The following is a 21,222-nucleotide window of genomic DNA, read 5'->3' on the forward strand; positions in this document are numbered from 1 at the left end:
CTTGGAAGGGACATGATCCAAAGCACCTGTCATCGCAGTGACACATGACGGGCAGGTGTTCTCTGCTTCTAGTTGGTGTCCTCTGGAAATGTCACTCAGGCTTCATCCTCGGGGCCTCCAAGGTCACCGGCAGATGTGCCTCACCAACTACAGCAGACCCGGCAGACACTGCTTTTCCATCAGCCTCTCGGTCGACATGGCCCAGGTGGAGGAAAAAAAACAACAAAACATTGCAGACTTCCTGTTAGTTGCAAAAGACCTCGACATGAACACACAGTCACACAAATACACGGCGTGAAAGCAGAGAATAGAGAAAATTTCGCTGGCTCAACCGGAAAAGGCGGAATCTACTCAGACTGGATGTTCTGTGATGACCTTCAGCCTTAATGGATGGAAAATGCTTTTGTATGAGAGGAAAACATTCATCACGGTGATCAGAGTGAAGGGTGGCCTTGAAGTTGGCAACTTTGAAATGTGACTTGATGTTTAAGAGGAAAAAAAAAAAGGACCTGATTTACTAAAGGCCTGCATGTGGCAAAATGGGCGTAAACTTGATCGCTCACACAAATCGATTTGCCGCCAGAATTGCGTTTGCCTCATGCGCTGTGTGGTCGTGCAGTTCGTTTGATACTCTCGGGGAGGAATACGTGCTAATGGATTAATTTAGCATCCACAATTTGATCTGTCAAACTTTTTCATTCATTCATCTTCCGAACCGCTTGATCCTCACTAGGGTCGCGGGGGGTGCTGGAGCCTATCCCAGCTGTCTTCGGGCAGCAGGCGGGGGACACCCTGAATCGGTTGCCAGCCAATCGCAGGGCACACATAGACGAACAACCATCCATGCTCACACTCAAACCTAGGGACAATTTAGTGTTCAATCAGCCTGCCATGCATATTTTTGGAATGTGGGAGGAAACCGGAGCACCCGGAGAAAACCCACGCAGGCCCGGGGAGAACATGCAAACTCCACACAGGGAGGCCGGAGCTGGAATCGAACCCGGTACCTCTGCACTGTGAAGCCGACGTGCCAACCACTGGACTACCGGGCCGCCCTCTGTCAAACTTGTGACAAAAAAATTTCCATCTTTAAATCCCATTTCAGAGAGATTTCCGAAAATCCCGTTTCCTGTTCTTGCTCACATTTTTGAAATGCCAGAAACAAAAATCATGACGACCGCCCTCTGAATGGTCGCTTAACTAATTTAGAGTGTTACTTGCATGGCTTTGGAATGCGGGAGGGCACCGGAGTACCCGGAGAAAACCCACGCAGGCACGTGGGAGAACATGCAAACTCCACACATGAAGGCCGGAGTCAGAATCGAACTCTGCACCTCCGAATTGTGAGGCCGACATGCTAACCAGTCGCCCACTGGTTAGCATGTCGGCATGTTAGCATGCCACATGCTAACCACTGGTTAGCATGTAGGCTAATACATTGCATGTATTAGCAGTCGTGCTGCCGTGAGTGACATCCTGTTTGAAAAATATACCTGGTGCCCCACATTTGGCAGCCATCACGATCCATTGCCACCCCCCCGCCCCCCCCCCCCCCCATCAGCACTCGCAATCCTCCAACCCTCGGTCGACTGCCACACAATCTTAACGGGCATGTTAATGAACCAATCGCACATTATGAAGTATCCTTTTTCTACCCATGATCGCTGACAATGAATAGTTATTGATCAGCGATACTGCCATTTGACATCTACCTACTCACACATTAGACCGACTTCGATTGCTGGCCGCGCTTCCTGTGTGCGAGGCTCGCCAATCGATTCCGATTCCTAATGTGCGGTCCAGGCTGGAGCCAGCCATTATCACACTTGCCATCCAGAGGCTTGTCACCGAGGCCTGGTGGGAAATTGCCAAGCCGTCGTGATTGTGAGCGGGCCGCAGAGCCCGATGGCTTCTCCCCGTTTTTGTCACCGAGCTGTTGGGGTAATTGAGTGGCCGTTCCCGATTCCCGCAGAATACGTATGAGGCTGTTTTAGGTGCGCCGCTAACGTTGGTCGTCAGTGACATGCGGCGGCGTCTAAAATGCTTTAAGCGTTGCCATCCTCTTCTCTGTCCCTTCACGACGATGCCGTGTTGATTGTCGTCAGACTTTATTGCCTGTATCACTCGTCTGAACATCCCGTCTCTATATTTTGAATCTAAGTTGTGGTCACTGGAGGTCCAAAGTTTGGTGCGGGGATCTATCATCATAACACGGCGAGGCAATTTAATAACATTGCTGTGGACTCCCGAGAAGAGTCGGGCATTTACTTGATATTTTATATAACACGGGACCATGTCGGGTTGAAGACGGATGAACTCGGTTCACCTCAATCCACAAATACCGCCAGGTCACACTTGAAGTCAGAATGAAATGATCTCTTTGGGAAATAAAAGCAGGGGCCAAATGAGCTGTCGGATTGCTGAATTTCCGTCAGCGAGGTTCCGAGGCTTTTTGATTTCATTTTCAAGATCTACAGAGTTGCTCCAGACCTTTATGTGGCCACCTTTGCGCCATAGCTGAATCTACTTCAACATGGTTTCTCTCTATCGTGCGGAAGGTTAGCTGTGGCAAGAATCCCGCTCGCAAATCATGAATATTGGATGAGACGTGCAGGAGATGAGCCTGAGCCCTCCAGTCAGACCCGACATTAATTAAATATCAATTGGCCCTGCTTCCGTACCTTATTTCATGCCACATTCACACCTTCTCGGGGAATCGTCAAGCCGAGTGAAAACGAAGGTTGTGGCCTTGCACTTTCTTATCATTTGTCTGACAGCGCAGCTGAATCGTTGTGGTCGTGACATTGCATTTCTGACTTGATTTCAACCATTTGTGGACCCCAAAAACATTGTGTTGACTGGGAAAGATGAGCTAGAATTCATCTTCCGAGCCGCTTGATCCTCACTAGGGTCGCGGGAGTGCTGGAGCCTATCCCAGCTGTCCTCGGGCAGTAGGCGGGGAACACCCTGAATCGGTTGCCAGCCAATCGCAGGGCACACAGAAACGAACAACCATTCGCACTCACACTCACACCTAGGGACAATTTAGAGTGTCCAATCAGCCTGCCACGCATATTTTTGGAATGTGGGAGGAAACCGGAGCACCCGGAGAAAACCCACGCAGGCCCGGGGAGAACATGCAAACTCCACACAGGGAGGCCGTAGCTGGAATCGAACCCGGTACCTCTGCACTGTGAAGCCGACGTGCTAACCACTGGACTACCGGGCTGCTGAGCTTGAATTATGTTTGTTATTTCCTGGCGCTAAATTCTCCTCAGCAACATTAATAAATATTTCATGTAGGTTGTACAAACGAGGAGGTTTCTATGAGCCATGCTGTAGTAACTATTTGCACAGATCTCAAATCTCGAAAAATCGTTGGAAATTTTCTCGCTTTGATCAGTGATGCTTTCTGTGGTTCCCGCATGTAAGGAAGACCGTAGTTTCCGAACTATAGAGTGCACTTGTTTATAAGCCGCACCCACCACAGCTCAGAAGACACATAAGCCGCACATATCTATAAGCCGCACCTGTCTATAAGCCGCAGGACCCCGCATTGTAGCATGGGGTATTTATAATTGAGCAGTGATGCTTTCTGTGGTTCCTGCATGTAAGGAAGACCGTAATTCCCGAGCTATAGAGCGCACCAGCTTATAAGCCGCACCCACCACAGCTCCGGAGACACATAAGCCGCATCTGTCTATAAGCCGCAGGACCCCGCATTGTAGCATGGGGTATTTACAATTGATCAGTGATGCTTTCTGTGGTTCCCGCATGTAAGGAAGACCGTAATTTCCGAACTATAGAGTGCACTTGTTTATAAGCCGCACCCACCACAGATTCGAAGACGCATAAGCCGCATTTGTCTATAAGCCGCGGGACCCCGCGTTGTAACATGAGGTATTTACAATTGATCAGTGATGCTTTCTGTGGTTCCTGCATGTAAGGAAGACCGTAATTTCCGAACTATAGAGTGCACTTGTTTATAAGCCGCACCCAACACAGCCCCGAAGACACATAAGCCGCACCTGTATATAAGCCGCAGGACCCCGCGTTGTAACATGAGGTATTTACAATTGATCAGTGATGCTTTCTGTGGTTCCCGCATGTAAGGAAGACCGTAATTCCCGAACTATAGAGCGCACTTGCTTATAAGCCGCACCCACCACAGCTCCGAAGACACATAAGCCTCACCTGTCTATAAGCCGCGCCTGTCTATAAGCCGCACGACCCCGCATTGTAACATGAGGTATTTACAAAGAAAGATGTACACAGAAAGCATTTTCAAAGTTTTAATAACATACCGTAACAACGCGGCAGTAAAACAGGCCGTGTTAAAAAAAAAAAGTCACTGTTTCTTTTCAACAAAAAAATCCTCGCTTGCCGTAACACTCGCTCAACCATTCCTTCATTCGGCTTTCTCCCATCTACGCTTCACGATAATGACTTTTGGGAGTTTTTTGGGGGGGCATCGTAATCCTTGCAGCCCAAAACACAGGTCAAATGCGTCATCCTCGACACGTATATATCAACTTGTCTCACTCTTAGCTTTTAGGCTTGAGCGCCCCCTGGTGGCCATCAGAAAAATCCTTATTTAGGCCACTTCATTAAATTAGCCGGCGAGTTGAAAGCGGCTTATAGTGCGAAAATTACGATGAGCGTTGCGATATTGCAATATTTATAAAAAGGTCCTCCCTGGTAAGGTGCTACTTTTCAGTAACAATAATTTCAGCGAAAAAACTAAACATAAATAACAGCAACGCACGATGATCAGCAGCTCTATCGCCGGACGTAGAATTCTGGTTTGTTTTAAATTGCCATTGATGAACAACATTGAAGCTGAACTCCGTCAGTGTACTTGACATCAAAAGTGATCCAGCAAGAAGAAAAACAAAGAAATAAATTAAGACGGCAGCATTTATGAGATAGGCTCCGGATGTGCTTTACTTTTTGGCGACTGGCGCTCAGCGGACTGGCTGCTGATCTCTTCCCTGACATTTCAGAGGAAGTCAGCAGCCCTTTTCACCTTGGAGTCCCTTTGATGAGGTCCAAGGGATTCTCCTAATCCGGAGAGGAAAGGCTGGAGGGTAATTTTTTTCCTTCCTTGAGGGGATGAAGCCACTGAATGGATCGCTAAGTTAATCATCAACTGGGAGAACCCGTTTGAGTTTCAGCCGCCAAGGTCCTTTTGGCCACCGACACGGGCTGCTCTTCACTTTTGGCTAGTTAGCATTTTAAAAACATTTTTTTTGTGGGGAGGTGCAGACGGAGAGAAGCAACCTTTTTTTCGGTCATGACATTTGTATGCGCTCGGGGCCCGGAGGACGCTTGCAAGTGTCCTCAGAGTGGTTGCCTGGTTATGCCAAGATAAGCATGCCGATACAAATCCTTTGATTCCAATGGAATTCCCCAAAAATGCTTTTTTTTTTGTTTTTTTTTTAACCATGAGTCTTTAAAATAATTACATTGATCATTTTGTCGGATATTGCTAGACCACTTTTTTCCATTTTGACTGTGTTTTTTGTCACATCCATGTTGTTTAGCTCAAAATTAGGTTGCGATAGTAATTCATTCATTCATTCATCTTCCGAACCGCTTGATCCTCACTAGGGTCGCAGGGGTTGCTGGAGCCTATCCCAGCTGTCTCCGGGCAGTAGGCGGGGGACACCCTGAATCGGTTGCCAGCCAATCACAGGGCACACAGAGACGAACAACCATCCACGCCACACTCAAACCTAGGGACAATTTAGAGGGTTCAATTAGCCTGCCACGCATGTTTTTGGAATGTGGGAGGAAACCGGAGCACCCGGAGAAAACCCACGCAGGCCCGGGGAGAACATGCAAACTCCACACAGGGAGGCCGGAGCTGGAATCGAACCCGGTACCTCTGCACTGTGAAGCCGACGTGCTAACCACTGGACTACCGGGCCGCCCTGCGATAGTAATTGTTTGAAGAATAATTATGAGTGGTCACTTTTTGCGGGGATGGGGGGGGGGGCAATATATTCCAGAATGTTACTTTACTTCAAGGACCTGAGTAAAGTAGGACATGCAGACTCACCAGATGCCGTATTTTTTTAACACCTCCTGGCTCACCAGCAGAGTCATCAGTGGCTCAATCAACCGTAAGCAATTTCACAGCTGGTCTGATGAATTTGGGCCGTGCCTGTTGCCGCGCGATCGCGGGAAATCAAGCTCAGGGACGCCCGTGTTTATCCGAAGGTTAATAGAAGGTTAATAAGAAAGAGATCAGAACATATTTAGAAACTTTATTATGGAAACTGTGTTTTCTCAGAAGAGGAACATCAAAACCGGGGGAAGAGGTGTGATCCTCCTAATTAGCAAGGCACCTTTGATTTATGAGACTGAGAAATGCTTTGCGACTGTCTCATGACTTTGTCTCGAGTTTAATTGTGCTTGTTGTTTTCGAGTCATTTTTTTTATTTACACCTTTTAGAAGGTGTTTTGCATGCGTTACTCTGGGCGTAAGCAACCCCACCGAGCCGAGCATCACATCATCGAATGCTGCAGTTGGAGAGTTTAGCACGACGATCCACGTTCAGTCAACTTATATGAAAGCAGATGAGAAAAATTAATCGCAAAATCCCACTTTATCGTCTGCAACTGCAACATTTAGATTGAGTGTTGTTTTAAAAAAAAAAAATTCAATCACTTTTTAAGCACTTTTAATCTTCTTTATTCAAGCGCGCATTCATACGTCAGCTTTGGTGCTTATAGTCAAAGCGACACAGATTGGCGAAGGTTGCAACGGAACACAACGACCTTGCGTGGCACGTATGTGTTTAATTTCTCCGCTGAAGCTTTATGAGGGTGAACAGAAAAGGGAGAAATTGGAGGAATGCGACTTCAAGGCTTCAATGCATCCATTTGATCAGACCAGATATGTTTTTTTTTGGGGGGGGTGGGGGGGCCCTTTGTGGAGAAAGGCGCCGCGCATTAAACATTTACAACATTCCGTCCTTTTTGTTAACACTCTTCGAATCCTTTTGTTACAATATTAATGACATTCTTTTGACTTTTTTTCCATTTTTTGGGGGGGTTGGGGGGGGGCATCAGGGAATAACTCTTTTTTTCCAAAAAGCATACTTGCTTCATGGTTATTATTATTTTTCTCCTCCGTTCTGGGTCTTATTTCTTTGTTTACGGATTTTTTTTTTGGGGTGGGGGGGGTTCCTGATAACAATTTGAGCTATTGGAATGCATCCTCCTTGAGTCATAAAGTGCGGCGCTGGCCACGGGGTGCAGCGCTACGACTTATTCATTCCGATTTGTATTCTGCCGGTGTGCGTGCAACCTGAGAGTGATTGACTGGCGGTCAGAAGCCCACTATTGACTGCTGGGGAGGATGTAATAGAGGCTGGGGTGATGGGATCCAGGACATCAACACGCTCCCTGTGGCCTGGGCTGCAGAATAAAAGCAAAGCACTTCATCAGTCCGCCTGGCCCCCCCATGCTGAGCCGCACTAGCCTCTGTGTTTTAGAATCATGCTTCACCCTTGAATTAGATTCAATTGATCTGCCCCGTGCTATAATTGCACACCGACAGGATGGATGCTTGTTGGATTTGGGGGTGAGTCCGGACATTTGAAATCCTTTTGATGCAAGATGGTAAATTAAATGAGACAAAAGCATTCAAGGTGACTGGTTTAGTGGAATCGTCGGCAAATAACTCCATGTCTGGTTTAATTATCTGCGCACTTTAAGCACTTGGATTTGATACTTCCTATGGTTGTCTGTTATCTATGCCTGTATATATTTCTCTAAAAGTTCTACTTCTTTCATTGAAATAATTGTGTAATAAGACTTGCACATATAATGATCGCCCCCCCCCCCCCAACCTAACGGATGAATAGTGAGGACACCGAAACTCTGCAATGATTTTGTCTTCAAAAGAAAACTTCACATAAAATTGTCGTTTGTAGCTTTTTAATGCTAAAACTTGACAGATTATACACTCATGAGGCACTCCGGTATTGTAGATGTACCCGCTCACCTGCCTAATCAAATGAATCAGCCTTTATGGATCTAATAGAGCTGCAATTGAAACCACTAAATGCAGTCCAAAATTATGAGGGGGGAAAAAAAAAGAGGCTGAAAGTATTTGGAAAGTTTTAACCTTTTAGCTTTCAACATTTGCTGTGTTGCTTTAAAACTGCCATGAAAGTCTGTGGAGGCTTCGCGGTTGCCACGGAAACAGCCAACACCAACTGAAGTCGGCAATACTAAAGTTAGCAGGCTTCCCCCCCCCCCCCCCCCCCCACCTCTGTGATCTTTTGACCCCCATCGTGAGGGAACAAAAGTCTTTAGAATGAATGCATGTATGGACGCAGCTCTTGTAGTGGATGTCTCTGGATGGATTCTGCTGTCCCGGATGTCGAGTGTGTACGGTGGAAATACGCCACTGGTTTTATTCATTCATTCATTCATTCATTCATTCATTCATCTTCCGAGCCGCTTGATCCTCACTAGGGTCGCGGGGGGTGCTGGAGCCTATCCCAGCTGTCTTCGGGCAGTCGGCGGGCGACACCCTGAATCGGTTGCCAGCCAATCACAGGGCACACAGAGACGAACCATTCGCACTCACACTCACACCTAGGGACAATTTAGAGTGTTCAATCAGCCTGCCACGCATGTTTTTTTGGAATGTGGGAGGAAACCGGAGCACCCGGAGAAAACCCACGCAGGCCCGGGGAGAACATGCAAACTCCACACAGGGAGGCCGGAGCTGGAATCGAACCCGGTACCTCTGTACTGTGAAGCCGACGTGCTAACCACTGGACTACCGGGCCGCCCTGGTTTTATTCATTCATATTTTATTCATTCATTCATTTTATTCATTCATTCATTCATCTTCCGAGCCGCTTGATCCTCACTAGGTTCGCGGGGGGTGCTGGAGCCTATCCCAGCTGTCCTCGGGCAGTAGGCGGGGGACACCCTGAATCGGTTGCCAGCCAATCGCAGGGCACACAGAAACGAACAACCATTCGCACTCACACTCACACCTAGGGACAATTTAGAGCGTTCAATCAGCCTGCCACGCATGTTTTTGGAATGTGGGAGGAAACCGGAGCACCCGGAGAAAACCCACGCAGGCCCGGGGAGAACATGCAAACTCCACACAGGGAGGCCGGAGCTGGAATCGAACCCGGTACCTCTGCACTGTGAAGCCGACGTGCCAATCAATGGACTACCGGGCCGCCCGCCACTGGTTTTAATTAGCGCAAAAAGTAACAAACCCTGAACCAATAGAAGTATTTCAGCCTGCACCAAAAACCGATCCCAACTCACAAAATCACAGTCCAGTCGACATGGGAATGAATATACGTACTGGCGCCGGCTAAGTGTCCATCGACTCTCGCTGCTAATTATATTGTATAGCCCGCGTGGCTGGTTGTGTCTTGGAAGGGCGATCAAGCGTCGACTTTATTGTTACCGTTTGACGCATACTAAACCGAGACTCAGATGGCATTCTTCCTCATGCCTCACAAAGTCCGTTGAGGCACACATCAACCTGGCACCGCGGCATTTTTAAATATATACAGTGTGAGGCGCATGGAAAAAGTCAGGTGTGACATTTCTCGGTCGAGTCAATATTGAAACGGAGGAAAAGCAGGAAAAAAAGATGACTCACTGGCAAATCAATGGTGCGCCTCCAATTGATCGGATTTTGGGAGATAAACAGTTTGTTTATTCTGTGGTCTCTGAATGTCAAAGCTTAATGAAAGTGCGATGCCGTCGCCAGCACAAATGTTGCGGCTGCACTCAGACGTCCCTCCGAGTGGTCTCGGGTGGTTTCTTACTGTTAAGTATCGCATCTCGGTTCATCTTGTTCTCGGGTAAACAAAACAAATGAAGGCGGAAGCTACTGGCTTTGAAATAAGCACTTGTCTTTCTTGTTTACACTTATTTTGGCTGCCGCATCTGGTCAGATATGCCACATTTGCTTTGGCCTTTATGAAAAGTGATTAACTCGTTTGTTTGCAAATATACACTCAGTGGACCTTCATCTACATGCAATACGATTGAATCCAGGGGTATGTTTAACAACAATAATACTCAAGTTGCGGCCCGGTAGTCCAGTGGTTAGCACGTTGGCTTCACAGTGCAGAGGTACCGGGTTCGATTCCAGCTCCAGCCTCCCTGTGTGGAGTTTGCATGTTCTCCCCGGGCCTGTGTGGGTTTTCTCCGGGTGCTCCGGTTTCCTCCCACATTCCAAAGACATGCGTGGCAGGCTGATTGAACACTCTAAATCAGGTGTCACCAACATTTTTGAGGGTGAGAGCAACTTCATGTGTACCGATTGTGTGAAGGGCTACCAAATTGATACACGTCTGAAATAACATATTTGTCCAAAATACCTTCAATAATATGAGGATGTGTTATTTTTAATACTTGATGATTTAAATTGTCAGACTTTGATCGTGTTTCGAAATGTCTCACAGTACTGCCAATGTTTGCATTTTTAAATCATAATTTCTACTAGCAAATCACAATGTCCAGGCACTGGCGGGCTACTCAAGTGGTCTTCACGGGCTACCTGGTGCCCGCGGGCACCATGTTGGTGACCACTGCTCTAAATTGTCCCTAGGTGTGAGTGTGAGTGCGGATGGTTGTTCGTCTCTGTGTGCCCTGTGATTGGCTGGCAACCGATTCAGGGTGTCCCCCGCCTACTGCCCGGAGACAGCTGGGATAGGCTCCAGCACCCCCCGCGACCCTCGTGAGGATCAAGCGGTACGGAAGATGAATGAATGAATACTCAAGTTTGACTGCCAGAGGTGTATTGATTTCACTATTCTTTTCACTCACAAAAATGTCCAGTACGGCGCCTCCCCTCATCGAAATAAATAAATATAATAATGATTAAATAATGAAATAATAAATAAAATAATGAAATAATAAATAAAAACAAAGCAACAAAAGCAACAAAAACCCTTCCAACGGCTTACTGCCGTTTATCAATCCGACCGTACGCAGCGATGAAAAAAAATATATATTTATATATATATATATATATATATATATATATATATATATATATATACGATTCGAGGATTACTTTTGCTGGTTTGCCGTGACAATAGTCGCGATCGACGACGGCATTGTCGTTGGCCGCCAGCAGGTGAGATGATCTGGATTGGAGCCAAAATGGTTTTTGTGAGATTGGTTCACAGTTTTAGTTTTTTTCCCGTATAAAAGTTGTAATACGCCGTACATAATTTGAAATGATTAAAAAAAACTTATAAAATACGAGGGCGGCCCGGTAGTCCAGTGGTTAGCACGTCGGCTTCACAGTGCAGAGGTACCGGGTTCGATTCCAGCTCCGGCCTCCCTGTGTGGAGTTTGCATGTTCTCCCCGGGCCTGCGTGGGTTTTCTCCGGGTGCTCCGGTTTCCTCCCGCATTCCAAAAACATGCGTGGCAGGCTGATTGAACACTCTAAATTGTCCCTAGGTGTGAGTGTGAGCGCGGATGGTTGTTCGTCTATGTGTGCCCTGCGATTGGCTGGCAACCGATTCAGGGTGTCCTCCGTCCGCCTACTGCCCAAAGACAGCTGGGATAGGCTCCAGCACCCCCCGCGACCCTAGTGAGGATCAAGCGGCTCGGAAGATGAATGAATGAATGAATGAATGAATGAATATAAAATACGAGGGAAATGTACAAGTTGACAGGTATGGGAACTCTAAATGTTTTATGTGTGTGTGTGTGTGTGTGTGTGTGTGTGTGTGTGCGTGCGTGTGTGTGTGTGTATGCTATCTGTCTCAATGTGGGAGTAAAGCCCGTTGTCGGTCATAGCACCTCCGCCGTGTGCTTTTATTTTGAAAATCAAAATCGCATCGCTTCTGGTGGCGAACTGACACTAACTTAACCATCGCCGCAGCTCAACTCAACTTTATATACGGGGAAAAAGCCGCAGTTGTTTATTCATTCATTCATCTTCCTAACCGCTTGATCCTCACTAGGGTCGCAGGGGGTGCTGGAGCCTATCCCAGCTGGCTCCGGGCAGTAGGCGGGGGACACCCTGAATCGGTTGCCAGCCAATCGCAGGGCACACAGAGACGAACAACCATTCGCACTCACACTCACACCTAGGGACAATTTAGAGTGTTCAATCAGCCTGCCATGCATATTTTTGGAATGTGGGAGGAAACCGGAGCACCCGGAGAAAACCCACGCAGGCCCGGGGAGAACATGCAAACTCCACACAGGGAGGCCGGAGCTGGAATCGAACCCGGTACCTCTGCACTGTGAAGCCGACGTGCTAACCACTGGACTACCGGGCCGCCGCCGCAGTTGTTTAAAAAAAATCAAAAACAAAAAGAAAATACACACTTTACAAAACAAATGGGTTAAAACATTAACACAGACATATCTGCTACAAGCTCAGTTTCAAAATTATCAATGTATTGTGGCCTTTCCAAATACTGTACAGAAAGAAAGGTTCAACCCGATTCCATCCCCTTCATTCTACGTTCTCAACGCAGAGTCCTCTTGCATTTCCAAACCGCTTTGCTCAAACAAGCGATGGCTAATCACAACAAAGCGTCAACAAGCGCGTGTCATTTATTTAAATGACTCTATTCACTCGTCATTGACGCTGACACACGTGCGGCTGCAATATGCAAATCACGTATAGTCGACTATTCAAACATTATATAACCGAATAAACAACGTGTTTAAGGCACACAAATGAGATAGATTTGCATATTTCCTTCAACACAAAATGACTTTTTGGCATTTTTTTGACAGTCTCCCCTGCAGACAGTAGATCACAGACCGCCTGCGGTGTAGCTTCTTGCCTCTGCAACCCTCAAAACATGCCGCCTTTGCGTCAATATGCACACTTTAAAAAAAATAAAATGTCACCACTTATGGCAACCAAACAGCGCATGGAGAGCGATTAATATGAAAAAGCGGATCAAGGATGATCCATTGCAGCCGCCAAAGAGGCCAAGAAGAAGTTGCGACGTCACGAGCTCTGAGGCTAAATTCACAAGCCGTGTTTGTATTGACCCTTGAACACAAACCACTGAACACAAATTGCACGTTAGCGGTCTTGTCTGCCGTGATTGTCGTGTGCTCCGAAGCGTATTTCTTGATCTGCGCTCCAATTTATAAGTTTAAGTTTAAGAAAACCTTTATTAGTCTCGCAATGGAGAAATTCCAGATTCACAGCAGCAAAGTTATGAAAGGAAGAAGTAGAACAACAAAATATAGGAGCTGCTGGAAAGGCAGCCACTCTCGCGGCGCCATTTTGAAGTCAAAAATAACAAAAATAACACAAGACAACACATCGGACAGAGACAGTCGTGCAATCTTCACCACTTTTCTGCATACACTTTGTTGTCTGAAGCAGTTCTAGATGAAAGAGGAGAGGATCAAAGTGTCCTTTCACCAGTGGATCAGAGACATCATGCTGAAAAATGTGCACACGTCTGCTACAAGCAAAGTTTTGAAAGCAAGATTAGTTCACTTCTCCTGTCCCACGTAATCCGCTTCAAACTCCAAGCCGCGACTCCCAGCTCCAAATCTTTATCAAGCCGTAGATAAAAGAGAAGTGCTGCTCGTGTTTTTCTTCACTCCAGTCTGAACTCCAAATGCTGATACATTCCAACGCTGTAGCATGACAGATTTCTTCCTTGTTTCCTTTTTTTTTTTTCAATCTCAAAGCGCATCGCCCATTTTTGGAACGTATCTTTTCAGTGTTGGAGCAAGGCAAACCTACCAATGTTTCTACAAATAGGTGACGGGGGGGGTGCAAAGGAGGCTTTCGAGATCCACTTCACACAAACAGACCCAACTTGCCAGTCGCACGCACGCACGCGCAGGATTAGAAAAGTGAATCGTTTGGTTTTGCCTGTGTAATCTTTCTAACTTTAGTTGTTCAGCACAGACTGAAAAGATTTCTCTCGGCGTTGAGGGTTTATTGCCGGCTTAATTTCTGCCAGCGGCAGTCTGATCATGTCAAATCACGCTCAAATGGTGATGGTTTAAGATAAGATAAGATAAGATAAGATAAGATATCCTTTATTTGTCCCACAATGGGGAAATTTACAGCCTCCAGCAGCAAGAATGTATGTAGAAAGAAGAAGAGAAAAAAAAACAACAACAAACATCTTTCAATTAAATACAATATGATGCTCGTGAGGCTCCTCCCCCAGGCTGGAGTTTCCAGTAAATTCTTTTGTGTTTTTGTCTATATTCAAAGACAGGCGGAAGTCTGTGCACATACTGTAAAACTGACCCCTCACATAACCACACAGAAGGAACTTTTCGTGACTTTAAGTGTTTTTTTTTTTCTTCCCTCCTACGGCAGTTAGTGCGGTATTGATCCTTTGTGGAATCAGCGGCTATTGATTTCACTTCGGTTGTAAGCCTCTCTTTCTGACCTATGTCTCTCTTCAGACTGAGCCTCATTGTCCAAGCAACCTTTCCAATCATCCTAACCACTCAGCGTCTGGGTGTTGACCGCACTTGCTTTCCAACAAGCATGCGAAATAGTTCTGTTAAACTAAGCTAGCTAAACGGATGCACTCATTTGAGCTTTTGTGACCTCATGGGGTTGCGGCAGCCCCCCCCAGCCCCAAACTGGGCCACATGGGGAGTTCACTCTTGCTTCTCTCATCTGCTCACAGTTTCAAACTGCTAATGTCAAGGAATTGTTTTAATTGCGGCGGCCCGGTAGCCCAGTGGTTAGCACGTCGGCTTCACGGTGCAGAGGTACCGGGTTCGATTCCAGCTCCGGCCTCCCTGTGTGGAGTTTGCATGTTCTCCCCGGGCCTGCGTGGGTTTTCTCCGGGTGCTCCGGTTTCCTCCCACATTGATTGAACACTCTAAATTGTCCCTAGGTGTGAGTCTGAGTGCGAATGGTTGTTCGTTTCTGTGTGCCCTGCGATTGGCTGGCAACCGATTCAGGGTGTCCTCCGCCTACTGCCCGAAGACACCTGGGATAGGCTACAGCACCCCCCGCGACCCTCGTGAGGATCAAGCGGCTCGGAAGATGAATGAATGTTTTAATTGCGGCGGCCCAGTAGCCCAGTGGTTAGCACGTCAGCTTCACAGTGCAGGGGTACCGGGTTCGATTCCAGCTCCGGCCTCCCTGTGTGGAGTTTGCATGTTCTCCCTGGGCCTGCGTGGGTTTTCTCCGGGTGCTCCGGTTTCCTCCCACATTGATTGAACACTCTAAATTGTCCCTAGGTGTGAGTGTGAGTGCGAATGGTTGTTTCTGTGTGCCCTGTGATTGGCTGGCAACCGATTCAGGGTGTCCCCCGCCTACTGCCCGAAGACAGCTGGGATAGGCTCCAGCACCCCCCGCGATCCTAGTGAGGATCAAGCGGCTCGGAAGATGAATGAATGTTTTAATTGCAACGCTTCGTTACATTGTTGTTGCGAACGCGCGACATGAACCGGAGTCGAGTTAGCTGACGAGCTCCGTTTTGAAACGAGCTCCAATAGAATACCAATCATCATTTTTTTTTTCTTTCCTTGAATAGGTCACCTGTCATGTACATGCCAAATGAAGTCATCATACGATAAATTTACTCCATAATGACTTTGCGAGGTGAGAGCTGTTCTCCTCCGAGTATCCGTTTCACTGTGTCATGAGTTAGCTGTGCAGTATATTGGAGGCACCTAAGCTTTGGCCACAAAACAAAAACCAAAACAAAAAAAAATCAATAACAGGTGCGGATGTTCACGGCTTCCTGCGATGCTTAATCCATTCAAATCGCTGTCTCACTGTTTCATGGTGGAGCAATAGGTGTTCGATTTCAGGCCACATTGAGATGCTGCGGTGATCACATTTTATTCTAGGGGATGACCATTTATGTCCCGCAATTATCCCAGAATCAAAAGTCAATGTCCAAAAGCAAAATGAAATGGATTGTGGACTTTCCGTCGCAGATTGGAATGACCGGCATTCTCATCAAAGTCGAAGTGAAGATTGAATGCCAAGCTTCCCAAGCCGGTCTCATTTCTTCCAACTGAGCCTTTATTGACTCTGAAAGGGTACGGGGGGGGGTGGGGTGGGGGGGGGAAGAGTAATCCTCCTTTTGACAGACTTGTGACGCTCGGGTTTAAGTGTGCGACTCTAAAGTCCTCGAGCAGCTGGCCTTGCCCCTCCTCTGTGAGGATGGACCAGATGAAGACCGAGGTGTCCTGAGGAAACATCGGCAGAACGAAAGGCAACACTTGGCTTGGAAGTGCTCTGTGAAACGTCCTCCCCAGCCACACTTGGGGCTTCCAGAAAAGTATAAACAGAAAGATAGATGGCGACAGCTCACGTGGTGCAGTTGTCCCCAAGCAAGATCTTTTTGCGAGCAGGATGCAATCTTAAAATTTTATAAATTTTTTACAGTCCATTGTGTTATACATTCTGATTGGCTATGGGACTGCAGACTAATGTCAACAATCTTGTACAGCTTACCAAATGTGTACAATCTTGTGTTTATGATTTGTTTTTTCATTGTATAATTTTATTTGATGTTAACTGTTTTGTAAAGCGCTCTTCTCAACATATACTGTAAATCCGGACGTATTGTATCGTATTGTAATAAAACGTCGGCAACCCGCCGGTCTTTAGCGCCGCCCTAGTGGCTCCCTGGAGCTTTTTCAAAAACGTTTGAAAATTCTTTCACTCATTCATTCATTCATCTTCCGAGCCGCTTGATCCTCACTAGGGTCGCGGGGGGTGCTGGAGCCTATCCCAGCTGTCTTCGGGCAGTAGGCGGGGGACACCCTGAACCGGTTGCCAGCCAATCGCAGGGCACACAGAAACGAACAACCATTCGCACTCACACTCACACCTAGGGACAATTTAGAGTGTTCAGTCAGCCTGCCACGCATGTTTTTGGAATGTGGGAGGAAACCGGAGCACCCAGAGAAAACCCACGCAGGCCCGGGGAGAACATGCAAACTCCACACAGGGAGGCCGGAGCCGGAATCGAACCCGGTACCTCTGCACCCGTAAAGCCGATGTGCTAACCACTGGATACCGGGCCGCCCACGTTTGAAAATGGAAAAAAAAAAATCTAGTTTTGCTTTTTAAATGGATTTCTGGTGGAGGAGAAACATGACACAAACATACTTAACATTTTCCAATGCTGTAAAAATGTGTAGAATAAATATTAAATGACAACATTTCTGTCAATGAACATTTGCGTCCTAGCCTTGTGGCGCACGTTTCTATTAGCAGGACGTGAGATATACAGTATACATATATATGGACGGACGTATTGCTCCTTTGTTGGGTAGAAATGTTATTTCAAACAACAACTCGCCATCACTATCGAAGCGTGACAGAGATATTTTGTTCAGTCTGGTTGGTTGTAAATTTCCCCATTGCGGGACAAATAAAGGATATCTTCATCTTATAGCACATCCTCAAATGATTTAACTTGTGCTCTTCTTTCAGTGAATCCAGATGCGTCAAGTGGTCACAATCATCACCATCCACCTATCGAGGATTATACGGTGAAGGTCCGATCCGGGAGCATCAGAATGACTGGATCCATCGTCGCCATGACGATGCCTTGGTTACATCTGCTCCTGGCGCTGTAACGATTGCGGCTCTCAACCCCACAAACTGGATTCTAACCTTATTTATCAAATGAGGACACGTGGTGCTCCAACATGCACCCACACGGGCATTGCAACCACATGGAAACCGAAAGACCTTTACCTTGTATATAAAAGGACACGGTCTCCTGTTTTTATGCCCCCGAAGAGAATTTTGTAACGTGCCACCTTAATCTATATTTATCAACCATATATAGAGTATATTTTCTCAAATAGATCGATTTCAATGTGTGTCTGCACACACGATAAAATCTGCTCTTATGTCTTCAAAAACGGGTTTACTTTTCAATGGTCTGCTGTAACAACAAACAAGTCAAGTCAAGTCAAGTGAACATTATTTCTCGAGCACTTTCAAACAGCCATCGCTGCATACAAAGTGCTGTACATGGAGCGATTTAACATGCACAATAAACAGTAAGACAAATCGGTAATAAAGGCGGTAGAAAGCACCAAGCAGTAAAATCAAGAACAAATCTAAGTCAAGTCAAGTCAAGAGTATTTCTCGAGCACTTTCAAACAGCCATCGCTGCATACAAAGTGCTGTACATGGAGCGATTTACCATACACAATAAACAGTAAGACGAATCGGTAATAAAGGCGGTAGAAAGCACCAAGCAGTAAAATCAAGAACAAATCTAAGTCATGCTGAGTCAAACAACAACACCAAAAAAAACATTTAGGAGAACCAAAGTAATTCGATTTTGAAGACATGTATTATTAGCACTTTGAAAGTCACTATGAGTGGCAGAATATTGAAATGAATATTGCAAACAAGTTACTCGACGTTTTCACCGTCACTTTAATAGCTATATTTAAATGTTGAAGTGTGTGGCCATGATAGAGCCCATAAATTAATTTCCACCACCTTTTAGACGCTGGAAGCGAGCCTGTTGGCAAAGAAGAATCCAATCTCTTCAACCCGTTACCTGACTCGACATAACAATATACAGTATGTAGATTGTGAGCTGGCGGGGATTTTTACCTCCGGCGAAATGGGAAAATGATTTGTTTCACAAATGCCATGCATGGCCGGTGAACTGTCGAGAGAAAATTTGCTGCACGGAATGAGATGTGCATTCTTGCTCACACTGGATGTCCGAGGGAGAGAGAGCGCAGCTTAAGTGATACGATAATAATATGAGAGAAAACACGGAACAATATTAGCATTCAAAGGTTGTTAGAGCGATATAACGCCCTAACAAGAAAAAAAATCTAAAAATGATTTTTTCTTCTTTCTTCCTACATTCTTGCTGCTGGAGGCTGTAAATTTCCCCAGTGTGGGACAAATAAAGGATATCTTATCTTATCTTAAAAAAAAATCCATATATAGATTCACCTGCAAACTCTTCATTGCGGATTCAGTTCATTGATCATCAGAGTGCAAAAATTCTTGTCTGCGCGTTTTTCTGATGAGCTGATTTCACTTTGGATGACGAGGCAAAATGGAAGTCATCAGTATTGCACACACAGAATGAATTCATTTTGTCCAAAAGCATTCTGTTTTGGGATCGGATTGCATTTTTTTTTTCCCCCCCTGCAACTGATGTCTTGCACTTTGGCTATCGACATGATCTCTACTGTACTGTATCTGGATTTGAAATCTAATTCTACGATCCAGAATAGCGTATAAGGATCGTGGCCCCTGACTGGAGCAAATTCCCACAAGACAAAAGTAGGAATTCTCCCTCGCTGTAAATAATGGAAAATGACGTCAAAACAAACGCGTGACAGTAAACCAATATTGCCGGAGAATAGTTCAAATGGAGATCGTGCTTGATTTTTCCAAATACGTATCTTATGAAATTCTCAGGGCGGCCCGGTAGTCCAGTGGTTAGCACGTGGGCTTCACAGTGCAGAGGTACCGGGTTCGATTCCAGCTCCGGCCTCCCTGTGTGGAGTTTGCATGTTCTCCCCGGGCCTGCGTGGGTTTTCTCCGGGTGCTCCGGTTTCCTCCCACATTCCAAAAACATGCGTGGCAGGCTGATTGAACACTCTAAATTGCCCCTAGGTGTGAATGCGAGCGTAGATGGTTGTTCGTCTCTGTGTGCCCTGCGATTGGCTGGCAACCGATTCAGGGTGTCCCCCGCCTACTGCCCGGAGACGGCTGGGATTGGCTCCAGCACCCCCCGCGGCCCTAGTGAGGATCGAGCGGCTCGGAAGATGAATGAATGAATGAATGAATGAAATTCTCATCGCCTGTTCCGTCACACAGTCGAACCTCGTTACGATATGCCTCGAGGGACATAACGAATAACATAACGGCAGTTTCTTGTAACCATTTCCAATAAAATGGCCACCAACTAAAACGTATAATTCAGTATCAACATTTATAGGTGTCAAAACATGAAAAAGTTATTTCAGTCATTACAAATACGTGGATATGAAGAAAAAAATGATAGGGAGATTTGCTTCCGTTGACTCAACATGTTTTCGGAGCATGTGCTCAGGACCGCGCCGTGACTACGAGAATAAAACAACCGACGAGTCGGTCGGAAGTGTTGCTAAGCAACGGAGGGGAAATCCCGCGCTCTACATTTTGTCTATAAGCAATGCGGAAGCAGTTAGCTTCCCGCGGTTCGTTTTACCGAAAGCCCTTTTTACTATTTTGTAGGAAAAATCTGGTCGTTATCATGACGTTTACGTTGTAAAAGGTATTCGTATTCGGCAAAAAAAATCGGCAAATGGAAAATGAATTCCGTGAAATCGGTGAAAACGTAAACGGAGGACGTTGAAACGAGGCTCGACTGTACCTTGTTCAGCATATCTACTGTGGCAAATTTGACCAGCACACCAAAAATGTATATAGTACATATCAAGACTTCATGTGTCAAGAAAGGCTTCTCGTTATTTGGACGAGTTGCTTTTAGCACTGTGTGGCATTCAATCACAAGATCGACAGAATGATGACGTTGTTAAAAGCAGTCATGCAGACGGGTATCATTGTCGCCAACCTGCAATGAATATTTTCATAATATGAATTCTATTATTGTCACATATAAAATTAGCTTTTTTTTCTTGGAGAACAAGACTTGTTCTTTACTGTTATTGTTTAGTTTTTTGGTTGTTGTTGTTGTTGTTTTTTTTTTAATATCCTGAGGCCAAGTGGTAAACATAGTGCAGCCATTTTTCATTTTGACGCTCAACTTCCTTGAATCAGGTGAATTAATAGCAAACATTGCTTGGGATCTACAGGTAGGCTGTACGGTGCGTATAACACACGGTACAGAATATCAAAACAAAATGCTGTAAAAAATTTTTGCTAACATCTGAGACTACATGCTTATTTATTTTTATAACATTGTTTAAAAAAAATATATATATATATAGTGACAACAATCCATTTGTTCATTTGTTAATTTCACAAAGAGAGCCCAGGTTCTACTGGGAAATATGAAACTTAGTCGTACTGATTTTACCATGAAAAAAAATGTTTTCATCAGCAAAGTCTGACATGTTGAAATGTTTTGTATTTATTTATCTGCCATTTCCTAGAATAATACATTAACCTTTAAAAAAAAAAAGAAAATTAAAGATGCTTACAACAATTCCTGTTGATTTTTGGCCACCATTGTTTATTTGGAGCAAGAGCATGAAGAACAAAAAATATATTTACATTTTTTAACTTGAAG

The 21,222-nt window shown here is 45.7% G+C and overlaps 2 protein-coding genes across 2 annotated transcripts in view; one reads left to right on the forward strand and one right to left on the reverse strand.

Annotated features, from left to right (window-relative positions):
* gpc5a (glypican 5a) overlaps positions 1 to 18,762 on the forward strand; it is an 82,325-nt gene extending 63,563 nt beyond the window's left edge. Inside the window, exon 9 of the mRNA XM_052062516.1 lies at positions 17,430 to 18,762. Within this exon, the coding sequence (XP_051918476.1) occupies positions 17,430 to 17,575 (146 nt within the window). The 3' untranslated portion in view covers positions 17,576 to 18,762. The remainder of the gene's footprint in view (positions 1 to 17,429) is intronic.
* The window catches only part of rasa3 (RAS p21 protein activator 3), a 221,221-nt gene that overhangs the window by 190,265 nt on the left and 9,734 nt on the right, over positions 1 to 21,222 (reverse strand). The gene's annotated exons all lie outside the window — the stretch shown is intronic.

The sequence above is a fragment of the Hippocampus zosterae genome, chromosome 4, assembly GCF_025434085.1.
Source record: "Hippocampus zosterae strain Florida chromosome 4, ASM2543408v3, whole genome shotgun sequence".
Lineage (NCBI taxonomy): Eukaryota > Metazoa > Chordata > Actinopteri > Syngnathiformes > Syngnathidae > Hippocampus > Hippocampus zosterae.